This window comes from Puma concolor, chromosome B3, assembly GCF_028749965.1.
Source record: "Puma concolor isolate L17-30 chromosome B3, mPumCon1.1.hap2, whole genome shotgun sequence".
Taxonomy (NCBI): domain Eukaryota; kingdom Metazoa; phylum Chordata; class Mammalia; order Carnivora; family Felidae; genus Puma; species Puma concolor.
This window is the reverse complement of record NC_141672.1, coordinates 89,213,015-89,229,149: the sequence shown is the minus strand read 5'-3', so window position 1 is coordinate 89,229,149 and position 16,135 is coordinate 89,213,015. Positions and strand designations below refer to the sequence as shown.

General features: G+C 39.1%; 1 protein-coding gene across 10 annotated transcripts in view; it reads left to right on the top strand.

Moving 5' to 3' along the window:
• The window catches only part of PPIP5K1 (diphosphoinositol pentakisphosphate kinase 1), a 45,020-nt gene extending 29,820 nt beyond the window's left edge, over positions 1–15,200 (top strand). For all 10 annotated transcript variants that reach the window (XM_086710533.1, XM_086710529.1, XM_086710528.1 and 7 more), the window contains 2 exons: positions 7,617–7,730; positions 13,183–15,200. In XM_086710533.1, coding sequence (XP_086566659.1) covers positions 7,617–7,730; positions 13,183–14,129 — 1,061 coding nt within the window. In that variant the 3' untranslated portion in view covers positions 14,130–15,200. The remainder of the gene's footprint in view (positions 1–7,616; positions 7,731–13,182) is intronic.
• The last annotated feature ends 935 nt before the right edge of the window (positions 15,201–16,135 follow it).

Below are 16,135 nucleotides of genomic sequence, written 5' to 3'. Positions count from 1 at the left end.
TCTCTTATCCCACCCTCTCCCCAACTTTGGCATCAGTCTTAAAGACGGCAGGCCATGTTCTCAGTGTGGGGCTCTGGTCCCTGGTTCCAAAGAGAGAACAGACTTTATTCTCAAAGAATTGTGTTTGTCTATTCTAATTTATCTATTCTAACTTGTCTAACCTAAAGAACTGTCACAGGGTACTTACCTTTGTTTCACTTAACTTGGACCTGAATCAGGGCAGTAAAGTAGCGGAGAGTGTTCCTTGAAAACAGTGTAAGGCATATGAATAACATGCTGCTTCCTGGGGCAAAAATTACAATTGAGGCAAACAATAAGTGTACTGAAAGCCTGGGGTAAAGACTTAGGGAGAGAATTTTTTTGGAAAATTAACGCATTCAAAGGCACCCACATATGCTGGGGAATTTAGAAGCCATTTGCATGCCTAGGGAGGGACGCATGTGCAGAAAACACACAAGATGACCCTAAGATTTTACCTCTGGTTGAACTCTGTACTTGGCACAAGCAAGAAGTAAAGACCAAGGGGGAGTTGTAAACAGTTTTGCTAACTGTTGAAGGAATACCTCAACACAGAACCAATCTGTAAAGGCTGAGAGAACTCCCCTTCCCTCCCTTCTCCTTTCCCCCCATCTTCCCCTCCCCTTCTTTTGGTTCTTGGCATTCAAGGAAATCCTTGTCAGAACACTAGTTGTGAAACAAGCTAAAGGAACAGAGACTTCAGAGACTACATATGATAAAGAAGACCGACTTCACAAGAAGAGTTTAGAAAAATCACTAAACAGCCACAGCCTACAGCAAACAATGAAAACAAACCTTAAGGAGGGGGAATAATCTGATATTCAGAGTTAATGCATCATTCAAAATGTCCAGTTTTCAACAAAACATTATATACTATGCAAAGATACAGACAATATGATCCATTCACAGAAGAAATTAATGGAAACAGTCCCTGAGGAAGCACTCACTAGGACAAATATTTTAAATCAGCTATCTTAAATATGGTTAATGAGCTAAGGGAAACCATGGACAAAGAACTAAAGGACATCAGGAGAATGTCTCAGCAAATACAGAATATCATTAAAGAGATAGAAAATATAAAAAGGAACCAAGCAGAAATTCTGGGACTGAAAAGTATAACAAACGCAAAACTCACTAGAGGTTTTCTTAGAAGATATGAGCATGCAAAAGAAAGAGTCAGCAAAATAAAGATAAGTCATTTGAAAGTGTCCATTTTGAGAAGGAGAAAGAAAAAAGAATGAAAAAAATTAACAGAGCCAAAGATATTTGTGGGATACCATCAAGGATACCAACATATTCATAGTGGGAGTCCCAGAAAGAGAGAGAGGCAGAAAAAATATTTGAATAACGGCTCTGAAGACTTCTCAAATGTGATAAAGACACAAATCTATACATCCAAATAATTCAGACACCACGAAGGATAAATTCAAAGATATCCACACTTAGGGGCACCTGGGTCAATTGACCTGAGTCAGTTAAGCGCTCAACTTTGGTTCAAGTCATTATCTCATGGTTCGTGGGTTTGAGCCCTGCATCGGGCTCTGTGCTCACGGCTCAGAGTCTGGAGCCTGCTTTGGATTCTGTGCCTCTTTCTCTCTCTGCCCCTTTCCCATTCACCTCTGTCTCTCTCACTCAAAAATAAACATAAAAAAAAATCCACTGAGATACATTATAATCAAATTGTCAAAAGACACAGAACATCTTGAAAGTAGTAAGAAAAAAGCAACTTGTCACATACAAGGGATCTTTAGTAAGATTAACAACCAATTTCTCATCAGAAATCACAGAGGCCAGAAAGCAATAGAATGACATATTTAAAGTGCTAAAAGAAAAAAAAATCAACCAATAATTATTTATCTAGCAAAACTGTTCAGAAATGAAAGAGAAATTAACACCTACCTTCTGAGAAATGCTAAAAGTAGCCTTTGAGGCTGACATAAAAGGACACTAGATAGTGACTTGATACCATACCAAAATAAAGGTAACTACATTGGTAAATATAAAAGTCAGCATTACTGTATTTTTGGTTTGTAACTTCTCTTTTTGTGTCATATATAACAACATAAATGAATAAAACAATCATCACAAGTCTGTATTAATGGGCATATAATAAATAAAGATATAATTTGTGACAGTAACAACATAAGGTGAGGGCTGAGCTTTATAGGAGCAGAGTTTTTGTATGTTATTGAAGCTAAATTGTCATCAATTCAAACAAGATTGTTATAAATTTAGAATGTTAATTGTAAGCTCCTCGGTGATCACTAAGAAAATATCTAGAAAATATACAGAAAATGAAATGAGAAGGGAATCAAAATGGTACACTACATAAAATCAATTAAACCCAAAGATGATAGTAATGGAGCAAAGGAGGAAAAAAATAAAGTATAAGCTGTATAGAAACAAATAGTGAAATGGCAGAATTAAGCTCTTCCTTATCAGTAATTACTTTAAATGTAAATGAATAAAACTCTCCAGTTAAAAGGCAGAGATTAACAAAATGGGTTTTTTAGAAAGTCATTCAACTATATGCTATCTACACAAAATTCACTTTAGATCCAAAGATGCAAATAGGTTGAAAGTGAAAGGATAGAAAAAGATATCCCATGCAAATAATAACGAAATGAGAGCCAGGGTAGCTATACCAATGTCAGACAAAATGGTCTCTCAATAAAAAATTGTTATAAGAGACAGAGAAGGTCACTCTATGTTGATAAAAAGGTCAGTTCATCAAGAACACAACAAAAATTATAAACATATACTCACCAAACAACAGAGTCCCCAAATATATGAAGCAAACATTGACAGAATTGAAGGGAGAGATAGTTCTATGATAATAGTGTAATATTTCACCTTTAATAATAGATAAAACAACCAGACAGAAGATCAGTAGGGAAACAGTTTCAATAATGCTATAAACCAGCTAAACTTAACAGACATATAGAACATTCCATCACCAACAAATAGAGATTCTTCTTAAGTGCGCATGGAATATTCTACAGGATAGACCATATGCTAGGACACAAAAAAATAAATTTTAAAAAATTGAAATCATACCAAATATCCTCTCTAACCACACTGGAATGGCACTAGAAATCATTAATAGAAAGAAAACTGGAAAATTCACAAATATGGAGAAATTAAACATTTGGTTTTTTTAATGTTTATTTTTTACAGAGAGAGATAAAGGGTGGGGGGAGGATCAGAGAGAGGGACACACAGAATTGAAGCAGGCTCCAGGCTCTGAGCTGTCAGTACAGAGCTTGATGGGGGCTCAAACTCACAAACCTCAAGATCGTGACTGAGCCACACAGGCACCCTGAAATTAAACATATTCTTAACCTATGTGTCAAAGAAGAAATCACAAGGGAAGTTAGAATATACTTTGAGATGAATGAAAGTGAAAATGCAGCATTCCAGAAATTATGGAATGCAGCAAAATCAGTACTAGGAGTGAAATTTATACCTGTAAACACCTACATTTGAACACAAGAAAGATGGTAAACCAAAAACCTAACTTTATACTTTAAGGAACTAAACCCAAGGCTAGTAGAAGAAAATAAATAGTGAAGATTAGAACAAAGACAAAAGAAGGAAGGAATAGAAAACAGAAAGAATCAACAAAACCAAAAGTTGGTTCTTTGAAAAAAATTAACATAATTGACAAACTTTTAACTAGACTAAGAAAAATCAAGTGTCGATGGAAATAACCAAAATCAGGAGTAAAACTGGGGACATGGCTGCTGACTTTACAGAAATAAAAAGGATTATAAGAGAGCACTATGAATAATTATATGCCAATGAGTTAGATAACCTAGATGAAATGAACAAATTCCTAGAAACACAGAAACTATAAAAACTGACCCAAGAAGAAATGGAAAATCTGAACATAACCTGTAAGAGAAAAAAAGACTGAATCAGTAGAAAAACTTTTCAAGAAAGAAAAGTCCAAGACAAGATAGCTACACTGGTGAAATCTACCAAATAGTTAATAAGAATTAACTCTAATACTTTTCACACTCTTCCAAAAAATAGAATAGGAGAAAATACTTTCTATGAAGCCGTCATTACCTTGATACCAAAGCCAGATAAAGACACCATAAGAAAATTAAACTACAGACCAATATCCCTTATAAATAGAGAAGCAAAAATTCTCAACCAAATACTAGCAAACCAAATCCAACAGCAAGTTGGCTAAGTGAGATTTACCTCAAGAATGCAAGAGTGAAAAAAAAAAATGCAAGTATGATTCAACATAAGAAAATCAGTCAGTGTAATGTAATACACTACATTAAAAGAACAAAAAGAGGGGCACCTGGGTGGCTTAGTTGGTTGAGTGTTCCTCTCTTGATTTCAGCTCATGTCATGATCCCAGGGTCATGGGATTGAGCCCTGCTTTGGGCTCTGTGCTGAACATAGAGTCTCTCTCTCTCTCTCTCTCTCTCTCTTTCTCATTCTGTCTCCATCCTCCCCCCCCCCAACTTGCCCCTCTCCCCTGCTTGCATGCACAGTCTCTCTCTCTAAAATAAAAATAAAAATATTTAAAAATTAAAAGGGGCACCTGGGTGGCTCAGTCAGTTAAGCATCAAACTCTTGATATCTGCTCAGGTCATGATCTCACGGTCATGTGATTGAGCCCAAGTCAGGCTCCACACTGAGTAGAGCCTGCTTGGGATTCATTCTCTCTATTTCTCTCTCTCTCTCTCTCTCTCTCTCTCTGCCCCTTCCCCATGTGTGTGCATGCTTTCTCTCAAAATAAATAAATAAACTTAAAAAATTGTTCTATCATTATTTTTACAAGTTAAAAAATTAAATCTTTTAAAAAATAAAAAATAAAAGAACAAAGGGAAAAACTCACAATCATCTCCATTGACATAGAAAAGCGTTTGATAAAATCCAATACCCTTTCATGAAAAAAACACTCAGCAAACTAGGAATGGAAGGAAACTTCCTCAACATGATAAAGGGCCTTTATGAACAACCAATAACACACATCATACTCAATGGCAAAAGACTAAAAGTTTTTCCTCTACATTCAAGAATAAGACAAAGATGCCCACATTCACCACTGCTCAACGTTGTCCTGAAAATTTTAGGCAAAGTAATTAGGCAAGAAAAAAAAAGGAATTGAAATTGGAAAGGGAGAAATTAAACCTATTTGCAGAGGATATGGCCCTATATAGAAAAAAAGCAAAGAATCCTCAAAAAAAACCTTCCAAAACTAATGAACAAATTCAGCCCAGTTGCAGGGTACAAGATAAACTCACAAAAATTTATTGTGTTTCTGTAAACAGCAATGAACAATCCAAAAAGGAAATTAAGAAAACAATACCAGTTATAATAACATCTGAAAGAATAAAATACCTGGGAGCAAATTTAACCAAGAAGTTTAAAGACTTCTGCATGGTAGACTACAAAACATTGCTGAATAAATTAAAGAAGACCTAAATAAGTGAAAAGAAATCCAATGTTCATACTCCATCCCCAGAGTCTTTTAGTTTTTCCCCTTGTAGCCCCCACCACGTGGAATTTTAATACCACAAATATACAATACATATGTGTTTATGGTCTGTGACCATGTGATGGACCACAAACCAGCAGAATAGCTAAGATTTTTTTCAGCCTCACCAGAACCAATTTTGTTGAGAATGCATGGTCTAGAACAAGGAAATTACAAGGTGGTCCTGAGTCATGTTATAACAAAAGCAAGGAAGTGATCAAGCCCTGAAGAGGCTCCCACTGACCAGAATCAGAACATTTTAGCATTTAAAAAAATTTTTAATGTTTATTTATTTTTGAGAGAGAGAGAGACAAAGGGCAGGCAGAGAGAGAGGGAGACACAGAATCCAAAGTAGGCTCCAGGCTCTGAGCTGTCAGCACAGAGCCTGTTGCGGGGCTTGAACCCATGAACCTAGAGATCATGACCTGAGCCAAAGTTGGGTGCTTAACCGACTGAGCCACCCAGACACCCCACATTTTAGCATTTAAAAATAATTTAAAGTACACTGAATATATAAAAATCTACAAGCTCATAATAAATAATAAGTAATTCTACTAAAAAGAGGGCAAAAATAAAATAATTCTCATCTGCCACAATTGGAGAATACTTTCACTACCTCTTTTCTCTGAAAACTAATTGGAAGTAAATAAACTCTTATTTTACCTTTTCAGTAAGAACTGCAGTTCAGTGTAATGAAATAGCCCCAGGGAAAGCTCTTCTTTACAGAAAATATGCCAGCTAATAAATGTTGGAGGATTGATAGAACTAGAAAATTACCACTTAAATAATTAAGGATCATTAATGGATACTAACACAATTAAGTGAAATGTTGATTGAGTTGCATGGTGCCCAAGGATTACCTCTAATCAGAACAAGAAAACTTTTCAATGGTGAGATCTTGTGGCTACCACTTAAACCCAGTTAGTAAACTTAGCTTTACTTAGTGAGACAGTGAGATATTATGTGCCTCTAATATGATGTGATATAAAGTACATCGGATCACCTCTTAAAATATTCTTACCAAAGTTATTTAAACTGAATAATCTAATCAAGCCTTTTATATCTAACTTCCAGTTTATAGGAAATACAAGCAATAGTGAAACAAGTTAAACAATTCTATGAGGGAGCAATCAGACAAATCCAGAATGTGGGAAACAATGTTTCTGTGAGACAACTGACCTGTTTTTTTAAAAAAAAAAATCACTGTGATGGGGCGCCTGGGTGGCACAGTCGGTTAAGCGTCCGACTTCAGCCAGGTCACGATCTCGCGGTCCGTGGGTTCGAGCCCCGCGTCGGGCTCTGGGCTGATGGCTCAGAGCCTGGAGCCTGTTTCCGATTCTGTGTCTCCCTCTCTCTCTGCCCCTCCCCCGTTCATGCTCTGTCTCTCTCTGTCCCAAAAATAAATAAAAAACGTTGAAAAAAAAATTAAAAAAATAAATAAAATAAATCACTGTGAGGAAAATAAATGGTGTGTGTGGCAGGGGAGCGGGGGAGGATAATATTCCAGATCAAAAGAGACTTTGGAGACATAATAAAATGTAATGCATGGTTCATGTTTGGATATTACTAAAGAAGACGTTTTTGGAATAATTGAGGGAGATTTGAATATGAATTGGGTATTAGATGATATTAGGGTATTACTATTAAATTTTATTAGGTTTGTTAATGGTGTGTGGCTATGTAGGAAAAATTCCTTATATTTTAGAGGTGAATATTGATGAATTTAGAGCTGAAATGTTTCATAATGTCTCTCATTTTTAAAAAAGAACTTCAGCATGAAGAAATGGGTGAAACAAGTATGGCAAAGTGTTAACACATTGATGTGGTAAATATAGGAGATGAATGTATCAGTATGGATTGTACTAGTCTTTCAACAACTTTTTTTAAAAATGGGGAGATAGGGTGGAACAGAAAATGAAAATATTCATAATATAAAGTTTAAAATATTAAAAATGGTTTGTGTGAAGCGTCCCTAGGAAACACTACTTTTCAGCCTGAGAAAGCGTAAGTTTGTTTTGGCTTATGTTGAGAACCTGTGGTTCTTGGATTCTTCCTCAAACTCATTTTTTCCTTCCTTCTCTCTCCCCACTCTATCCAGCCCTCTTTGACTCTATGCACAGCAACCAGGCCTCAGATAGCCCATTTTCCCCACCCCGTACTCTGCATTCACCTACCCTACAACTCCGGCAGCGCTCTGAGAAGCCCCCTTGGTGTAAGTAATCCTTTTGGAACTGCCTGGACAAAGGCCAAGAGGGATGGAGGGATTGATGAATGAGACATCTGTGTCATGAGAGAAATGAAGATGAAGGTTGAAAGACCAGGAATAACCAGTAGGGGAAGCAGTGTCATCTGTTGTTTCCAAGGTGAAGGGAGGATCTCTTTATCTCATTATCTCCGTTCTCCATGCCCCTCTATTTCATTAGAGAGACTCCTAAAAGATAGTGTCCCAGAAGGTCCTTTGGGGAAGAAAGGATGGAAACTTCATTCTCCTCAGATTCCCATTTTGTCTCTACAGCTTTCTCAACTATAGATGACTTGGGAGGAAACCTGGATATATAGAAAAGTTGGCAGAAAGAAACTAGTATCTTGTATTACTTTCTACATATCCTTTCTCCAAAGTTGTCTGTTCTCGGCTGTTAGTTCAAGTTGAGGTGCTGCTTTTTCCCATCTCTTCTTTATAATATCTAGCCTATCACTAATTTTCCTTGGTAACAGTGTGAACAGTGGAGTCACAAGGAGTTCTTAGGGTAATTGCAGGGAAGGGGAGATACTGGTGACAATCAGAGGGAGTATAAGGGCCCCAGACACCAGTGATGGAAAAATCCTTTCCTTATTCAGCCTGCCTCCAGGAAATAATGAAAATCAAACATGGCTTTTATTATTTTATTTGGATAGGACTGAAGCAAAGATTCATATTTCAGCATTGGGTTAAATGCTGAATTGGCACTCTGTATGTAGAAGAAACATCCCTTCCTGACACCAAGGGTTCTTCCCCTGAATTTCAGATTCTCTTATATTCACCTTGCTGTTGCTCCTTTTACCTCTCTCCTGGAGTATTTATGGGTTTTGTACCCCTGGAAATCTTTTTTTAAATAATATTATTATTATTTTGAGTACAGTGGATAATGCAATGTTATAAAACAGTGGTTCAACAAGTCTATACGTTATGCTATGATCACCAGTGTAGCTACCATCTGTCACCATACAGCCCTGTTACAGTGCCACTGACTATATTCCCTTTGCTGTACTTTTTATTCCTGTGACTTAAACTGGAAGCCTATATTCTCTACTCCCCTTCACCCATTTTGCCCATCCCCCCCAGCTCCCTCCCCTCTGGCAACCATCAGTTTGTTTTCTGTATTTTAGGTCTGATTCTGTTTTTTATTTGTTTATTTTTTTTCTTAGATTCCACACATATGTGAAATCAGTGATATTTGTCTTTCTGTCTGACTTATTTCACTTAGCATAATACCCTCTAGGTTCATCCATATTGTCACAAATGGTAAGATTGCATACTTTTAATGGTTGAGTAGTATTCCATTGCGTATACATACATCTTCTTTATCCATTCATCTATTGATGGACACTTGGGCTGTTTCCATATCTTGGCTATTGTAAATAATGCTGCAATAAACATAGGGATGCATATGTCCTTTCCAGTTAGCATTTTCATTTTCTTTGGGTAAATACTCAGTGGTGGAATTTTTGGGTTATATGGCATTTCTATTTTTAATTTTTTGAGGAGCCTCCATACTATTTTCTGCAGTGACCCTACCAGTTTACATTCTCATCAGTAGTGTACAGGGATTCCTTTTCTTCCATATCCTCCCAGCACTTGTTATTTCTTGTTTGTTTTTTTTTTTAAGTTTTAATTTTAATTCCAGTTAGTTAACATACAGCATTATATGTTATTCCTTGTCTTTTTTATTCTAGTCATTCTGACAGGTTGTTAGGTGATATCTCATTGTGATTTTGATCTGCATTTCCCTGATGATTAGTGATGTTGAGCATCTTTGTGTGTGCCTGTTGGCCATCTGTATGTCTTCTTTGGAAAAATGTCTATTCAGATCTTCTGCCCATTTTTAAATTGGATTATCTGGGGGGTTTTGGTGTTAAGTTGTAGAAGTTCTTTATGTGTTTTATTTTTTATTTTATTTTATTTTTTTATTTATATATGAAATTTATTGTCAAATTGGTTTCCATACAACACCCAGTGCTCATCCCAAAAGGTGCCCTCCTCAATACCCATCACCCACCCTCTCTTCCCTCCCACCCCCCTCAACCCTCAGTTTGCTCTCAGTTCTCAACAGTCTCTTATGCTTTGGCTCTCTCCCACTCTAACCTCTTTTTTTTTTTCCTTCCCCTCCCCCATGGGTTCCTGTCAAGTTTCTCAGGATCCACATAAGAGTGAAACCATATGGTATCTGTCTTTCTCTGTATGGCTTATTTCACTTAGCATCACACTCTCCAGTTCCATCCACGTTGCTACAAAAGGCCATATTTCATTTTTTCTCATTGCCACGTAGTATTCCATAGTGTATATAAACCACAATTTCTTTATCCATTCATCAGTTGATGGACATTTAGGCTCTTTCCATAATTTGGCTATTGTTGAGAGTGCTGCTATGAACATTGGGGTACAAGTGCCCCTATGCATCAGTACTCCTGTGTCCCTTGGATAAATTCCTAACAGTGCTATTGCTGGGTCATAGGGTAGGTCTATTTTTAATTTTCTGAGGAACCTCCACACTGCTTTCCAGAGCGGCTGCACCAATTTGCATTCCCACCAACAGTGCAAGAGGGTTCCCGTTTCTCCACATCCTCTCCAGCATCTATAGTCTCCTGATTTGTTCATTTTGGCCACTCTGACTGGCGTGAGGTGATACCTGAGTGTGGTTTTGATTTGTATTTCCCTGATAAGGAGCGACGCTGAACATCTTTTCATGTGCCTGTTGGCCATCCGGATGTCTTCTTTAGAGAAGTGTCTATTCATGTTTTCTGCCCATTTCTTCACTGGGTTATTTGCTTTTCGGGTGTGGAGTTTGGTGAGCTCTTTATAGATTTTGGATACTAGCCCTTTGTCCGATATGTCATGTGCAAATATCTTTTCCCATTCCGTTGGTTGCCTTTTAGTTTTGTTGGTTGTTTCCTTTGCTGTGCAGAAGCTTTTGATCTTCATAAGGTCCCAGTAATTCACTTTTGCTTTGAATTCCCTTGCCTTTGGGGATGTGTCGAGTAAGAGATTGCTACGGCTGAGGTCAGAGAGGTCTTTTCCTGCTTTCTCCTCTAAGGTTTTGATGGTTTCCTGTCTCACATTCAGGTCCTTTATCCATTTTGAGTTTATTTTTGTGAATGGTGTGAGAAAGTGGTCTAGTTTCAACCTTCTGCATGTTGCTGTCCAGTTCTCCCAGCACCATTTGTTAAAGAGACTGTCTTTTTTCCATTGGATGTTCTTTCCTGCTTTGTCAAAGATGAGTTGGCCATACGTTTGTGGGTCTAGTTCTGGGGTTTCTATTCTATTCCATTGGTCTATGTGTCTGTTTTTGTGCCATCTTTATGTGTTTTAGATACTAACCCTTTACTGGATCTATCATTTGCAAATATCTTCTCCCATTTTGTAGGTTGCCTTTTTGTTTTGTTGATGGTTTCCTTTGTTATGCAAAAACTTTTCATCTGGGTATAGTCCCAATAGTTTATTTCTGTTTTTGTTTCCCTTGCCTCAGAACACATATCTAGAAAAATGTCGCTTTGGCCAATGTCAGAGAGATTACTGCCTGTACTGTCTTCTAGGATTTTTATGGCTTCAGGTCCTTAATCCATTTTGAGTTTGTTTTATGTGTATGGTGTCAGAAAGTGGTCCAGTTTCCTTCTTTTGCAGGTAGCCTTCCAGTTTTTTCAACACCATTTATTGAAGAGAATGTTTTTCCCCATTGTATATTCTTGCTTCCTTTGTCACAGATTAATTGACCATATAAGCATGGGTCTTTATTCTGTTCCATTGATCTATGAATCTATTTTTGTGTCAGTACTATTTTGATTACTACAGCTTTATAGTATATCTTGAAATCTGGAATTGTGATACCTCCAGCTTTGTTCTTTCTCAAGATTGCTTTGGCTGCCTCTGGAAACCTTATTTTTCTCCTGCTTCTGTTTCTGTCTATCCTCTTTGATTTGCCCGAATCAGACCACTAGCTGAATATTAAAGCTACTTCTATCCTTGGGTAAACTTTTTTTTTCTTGTTTTTAATCTACCATCAGACTTTGGACTCAGTATGAGATGTGTAGCCTCATTGGTAAATGTTTTCTTTAGGGGTTGTCTGCCCTAAATAGGCTTTGGTGGCCCAAACCATGTTCCTCTTTCTTTCCTGCTTGAAGCATGCTTCCTGTGGTCCTGTACAGAAAAGAGAGAACTGGCATACCCTAAACTCAATGACTGATTCAGCCTTTGCAGTCTCAGGCTTGCCAACTTTCCCAGGTTCTCCTTGATGACAGGATATTCAGGTTTCCTATTTCCAAAATCTATCATTATTGGTATCACAGTGTTTTATATATGAAATTACAATACTATCAATAAGTACATTTATAAAAGGAAAAGTAGATTAGTCCGCTACTAGAGGTCAATGAAGTAGAGATTGGGGTAGGAATTGTCCCACAGTGTAATTGAAGACTCTAAGACCTTCATTTTATTACTGTCAGTATCTAGCTAATTAGTTTTTTGTTGTTGTTGTTGTATATGTCTATAACATCCATAAACCTGTATGTGTTCCAAGACTTAGAAGTCTTAACCTTGGATCCAGGATGGATTTCAGGGTAAAGTCTTTGAGCCCCAAGAATTATTTGTGAAGATAGTATGAATATCCATATGCATACCTTTCTGTACATTTTTCTAAGAAGATAATCTGTGACTTTTCATTAAAGTTTCAAAGAGTTCAGTGACCCCTAGAAGGGTTAATTAAGAACTTCTGCCATTTAGATTCCATGGCAGTCTTCCATCTTCAGGTAATTTTCCTTCCTGCTGTTCTGATTCACAAGATTTTGCTACATTCTCCTGCTTACTTATCTCTTGGGCTATAAAGAATGATTACCTTTGCCGCAGAAATAAGCTGATTGTCTTAAAAAAATGATTCTTAACAAAAGATGTACATCAGGTTTAATGGGGAGTGTTTCAATAAAATATATTGCCTTTTTCCCCCTCTACCCCACACGTTTACCCTAAACCTACAGAATTAGAATTTCTGGAGATGGAACCTGGAAATTTTTATTTTTTTAAATATTCCATAGTTTTGGTACATACCCCTGATTATGAACCACTGGAATACAGCGTTGATATGCTTCCAAAGTAAGAATGAGGGACAGTGGGAATTTGGAGTTAGGGTGGGGGTACATTTGTGAAAGAACTGGGTGATGTAGGCCTTAGCACTCTCTTCTGAAGTCTTAGATATACCTTAGTGCTCCTGTATACTCCTGTAGTATACATTATGCCAGACCAACAGTTCCTGAGCTGGGCTAATTTAGGAGCCTCTGCATAACTTAGGAAGAATCAGACCCTCTTTTCTCAACACATGACTAACATAGGCCGTATATTCTGGTATTTGGACTACATACATAGAATTTAACCTACTCTTCCAGCTTGCCTGACTTGGTTTCCTGACTTTGCTTTACAGACAGCAGTGGTCCTTCCAGTACTGTGTCCAGTGCTGGTCCTTCCTCCCCTACTGCAGTGGATGGTAACTGCCATTTTGGCTTCAGTGATCAACCTTCTGTAAGTTCACACATGATTGAAGAACATCAAGGCCTTGGGATGCTCCCTGGGAATGGAGAACAAGAGTTCCCCATTGAAGGGATGCAAGAGCCTATTGAACCAAGCCAGTCTTCACAAGAACCACCTGTGGAAACCAGCCAGCCATGCCAGGAAGTTTCTGAGGAGATCAGTCAGCCATGCCAGGAGGTCCCTGACATCAGCCAGCCATGCCAAGACATCCCTGAAGAGTTCAGCCAGCCATGCCAGGAGGTCCCTGTCATCAGCCAGCCATGCCAGAAGGATCATGATAATGTTAACCAGATATGCCAGGAGGTCCCTCAAATCCACCAGCCATGCCAGAAGGCGAGCCAACTGTGCCAGAAAATCTCTGAGGAAGCTTGCCATCTTTGCCAGGAGAACCCTGAGGAGGTCAGCCGGCCATGCCAGGAGGTCTCTGTGGAGGTTGGCAGGCTGGCCCATGGGTTCCCTGTAGGGGTTGGTGGCCTGGTCCAGGAAATTGGTGTAGAAGTTGGCAAGCCAGCCCAAGAGATCCCTGAGGAGCTCAGCGAGTCATGCCAGTTCTTTGTAGAGGTTGGCAGGCTAATCCAAGAGGCTTCTGCAATCAATCTGTTGTCTCAGGACATTCCTGAGGTAGATAAACCATCCCAAGAGTTTCCTGGGGAGGATGATCTGCAGGTACAGGAGGTCCCTGAGGTTAATCAGCAGTCCTGGGTGGTCCGTGAGGTGACTGACCAGCTGCCTGGAGAGGATATTCCCCAAGCCCAGTATCAATCTAGTGATCCAAACCCTCAGAGCCAGTCTCTAGCCTGTAACCAGCACTCACCCCTTCCACCAGCAACATGTGATTAATCGTGTTCTCACTAGTGGTGTCACACTATACCAGCTATTTGAGCTAGCAACTTTTTCTGTTGGGTAACTCACCTACCAGTGTAAGACCTTGGATCTCACCAGAGGTGTCTGAGGAAGCAGTCCTCTTGGCATGAAGCCAAGAACTGTGCCCGAGCTGGGCTTGGAGGGGAGCCAATTTCATGTTCAAAGCAACCATTGACTCCTCATATGGCCATTAGACTTGAATAGGATTTCCATAAAGGGGTGGGCTGAAGTATCATTACCCAACGTCCTCTGAGCATCCCAAGAAATTCCAGATTGTTAAAGGAAATGCCACTTAACTGCTGAAGACACCATCTGGGGACATCAAGTGCAAAAGGGGACTCCCGGGTCTCCGCTTTCTGGGGAAATATTCACAACTTCTCAAGGTACCCTTAGACCATATGTGCATTCAGGAAAATTTTTGTCTTTGCTAGCACTCCTCAGGTGGGCCTAGGATGGCTGTCTGAAATGTCTGGGGAGGGGGGCGGAAAGAGAGTCCCTTTCCCAAACAAACATCCATTGTGGCCATTAATCTTTAGATTGGGTTTATGGGTGTTTTATATAACATTGCAAGTTCCCCCTCTGCCCCAGTAGTGTTCCTCTGGGCAATAGCTCTAGGGAAAAATAGGTATTAGATTGCTGTGAAAATTTTAAGAGTAACTACTTAAAATGCTCTGGGGGTTCTTGGCCAATCTGTGAAGCTGGGACTCCTTTGGTTGTGGGGCTACTTGGCTTAAGAGATGCTGTAGCAGAGAAAATCAGGTTCTATTTTAAGCAATCAGCAGAGATCAATATTGTACAGACATGAGGAAAGATTATATATATTTCTGTAGTAGTGCCAGGGACAGACTGGCCAAAGACCAAACACTCCAGGGTCCCCAAGAGGTTTTTCGTTTTATCGTTATGTCTTTAGGGTCAGGTGTGATTATGAAGCTTTTCCCAAAGATATGGGGATGGGAATGGGCATGGGTAGGAGGAATAATGCAGTCATTGCAGTGGGGTGGCCAGAACATTATGAGTGCTCAATAAATATGAAATAATAAAAATGTTGATGGTGGTGATGATGTCCTTGTGAATTCAAGTATGAATATGACTATAAATCAATCATGTGTGACTGAATTAATTTGAACCAGTCAAAAGCTGCTATTGTTGAGTGGGAAGGAACTATAGAATAAAGAGATCAGGGGGGTGCCTGGGTGGTTCAGTTGGTTAAGTGACCGACTTTGGCTCAGGTCCTGATCTCACAGTTCGTGGGTTAGAGCCCCGTGTCAGGCTCTGTGCTGACAGCTCAGAGCCTGGAGCCCGCTTCTGATTCTGTGTCTCCCTCTCTCTCTCTGCCCCTCCCCTGCTTGTAATCTGTCTCTCTCTCACTCAAAAATAAATAAACATTTTAAAACATTAAAAGAGATCAGGCATCCCAGGAGGGCCCTATGGCAGTCAGCCCACCATCCTAAAATGTCTTAAATGAGTAGTGTTGTCGGGGACAGAGTTTCTATTTCTGTGAAGCAGCAGTGGGTACTTGCCTTCTCACCAGATCTTTAGATTCACCCTCTTAATTTTCCACTCTGATGATTTGGGGTGAGTGTCAAGGAGGAGTTGATATAAAGGGGTTATGGTCTTTCTTTACCTCCTTGACATTTACACTGAGAAAGCCCAGCACACTGGGAGAGCTGGAATATCCCCTTCCCCATATGTTTACATTAACAACCTGGCCTCTCCTGACATACCTACGACTATAAAGGGTTTCACTGCAAGGGAAAAATCCAGCATTAACTTCATGGAAATTCTAAATGCACAGGTGAGTGCTCATGACAACCTCAATAGGCTCTGGATCTCTTAGGGCTTCTCAACTCTTTGACTCTTTGGTGTTCCCTTATCCAGGGTATCTGATGCTATTCAGTCCTCAGCTCTTGACCCCAAGTCAAGAGTATGCAGATCCCCTTCCCAGACACCCTGCCCCTCTTCCCTCCCTCAAACCAAATGTA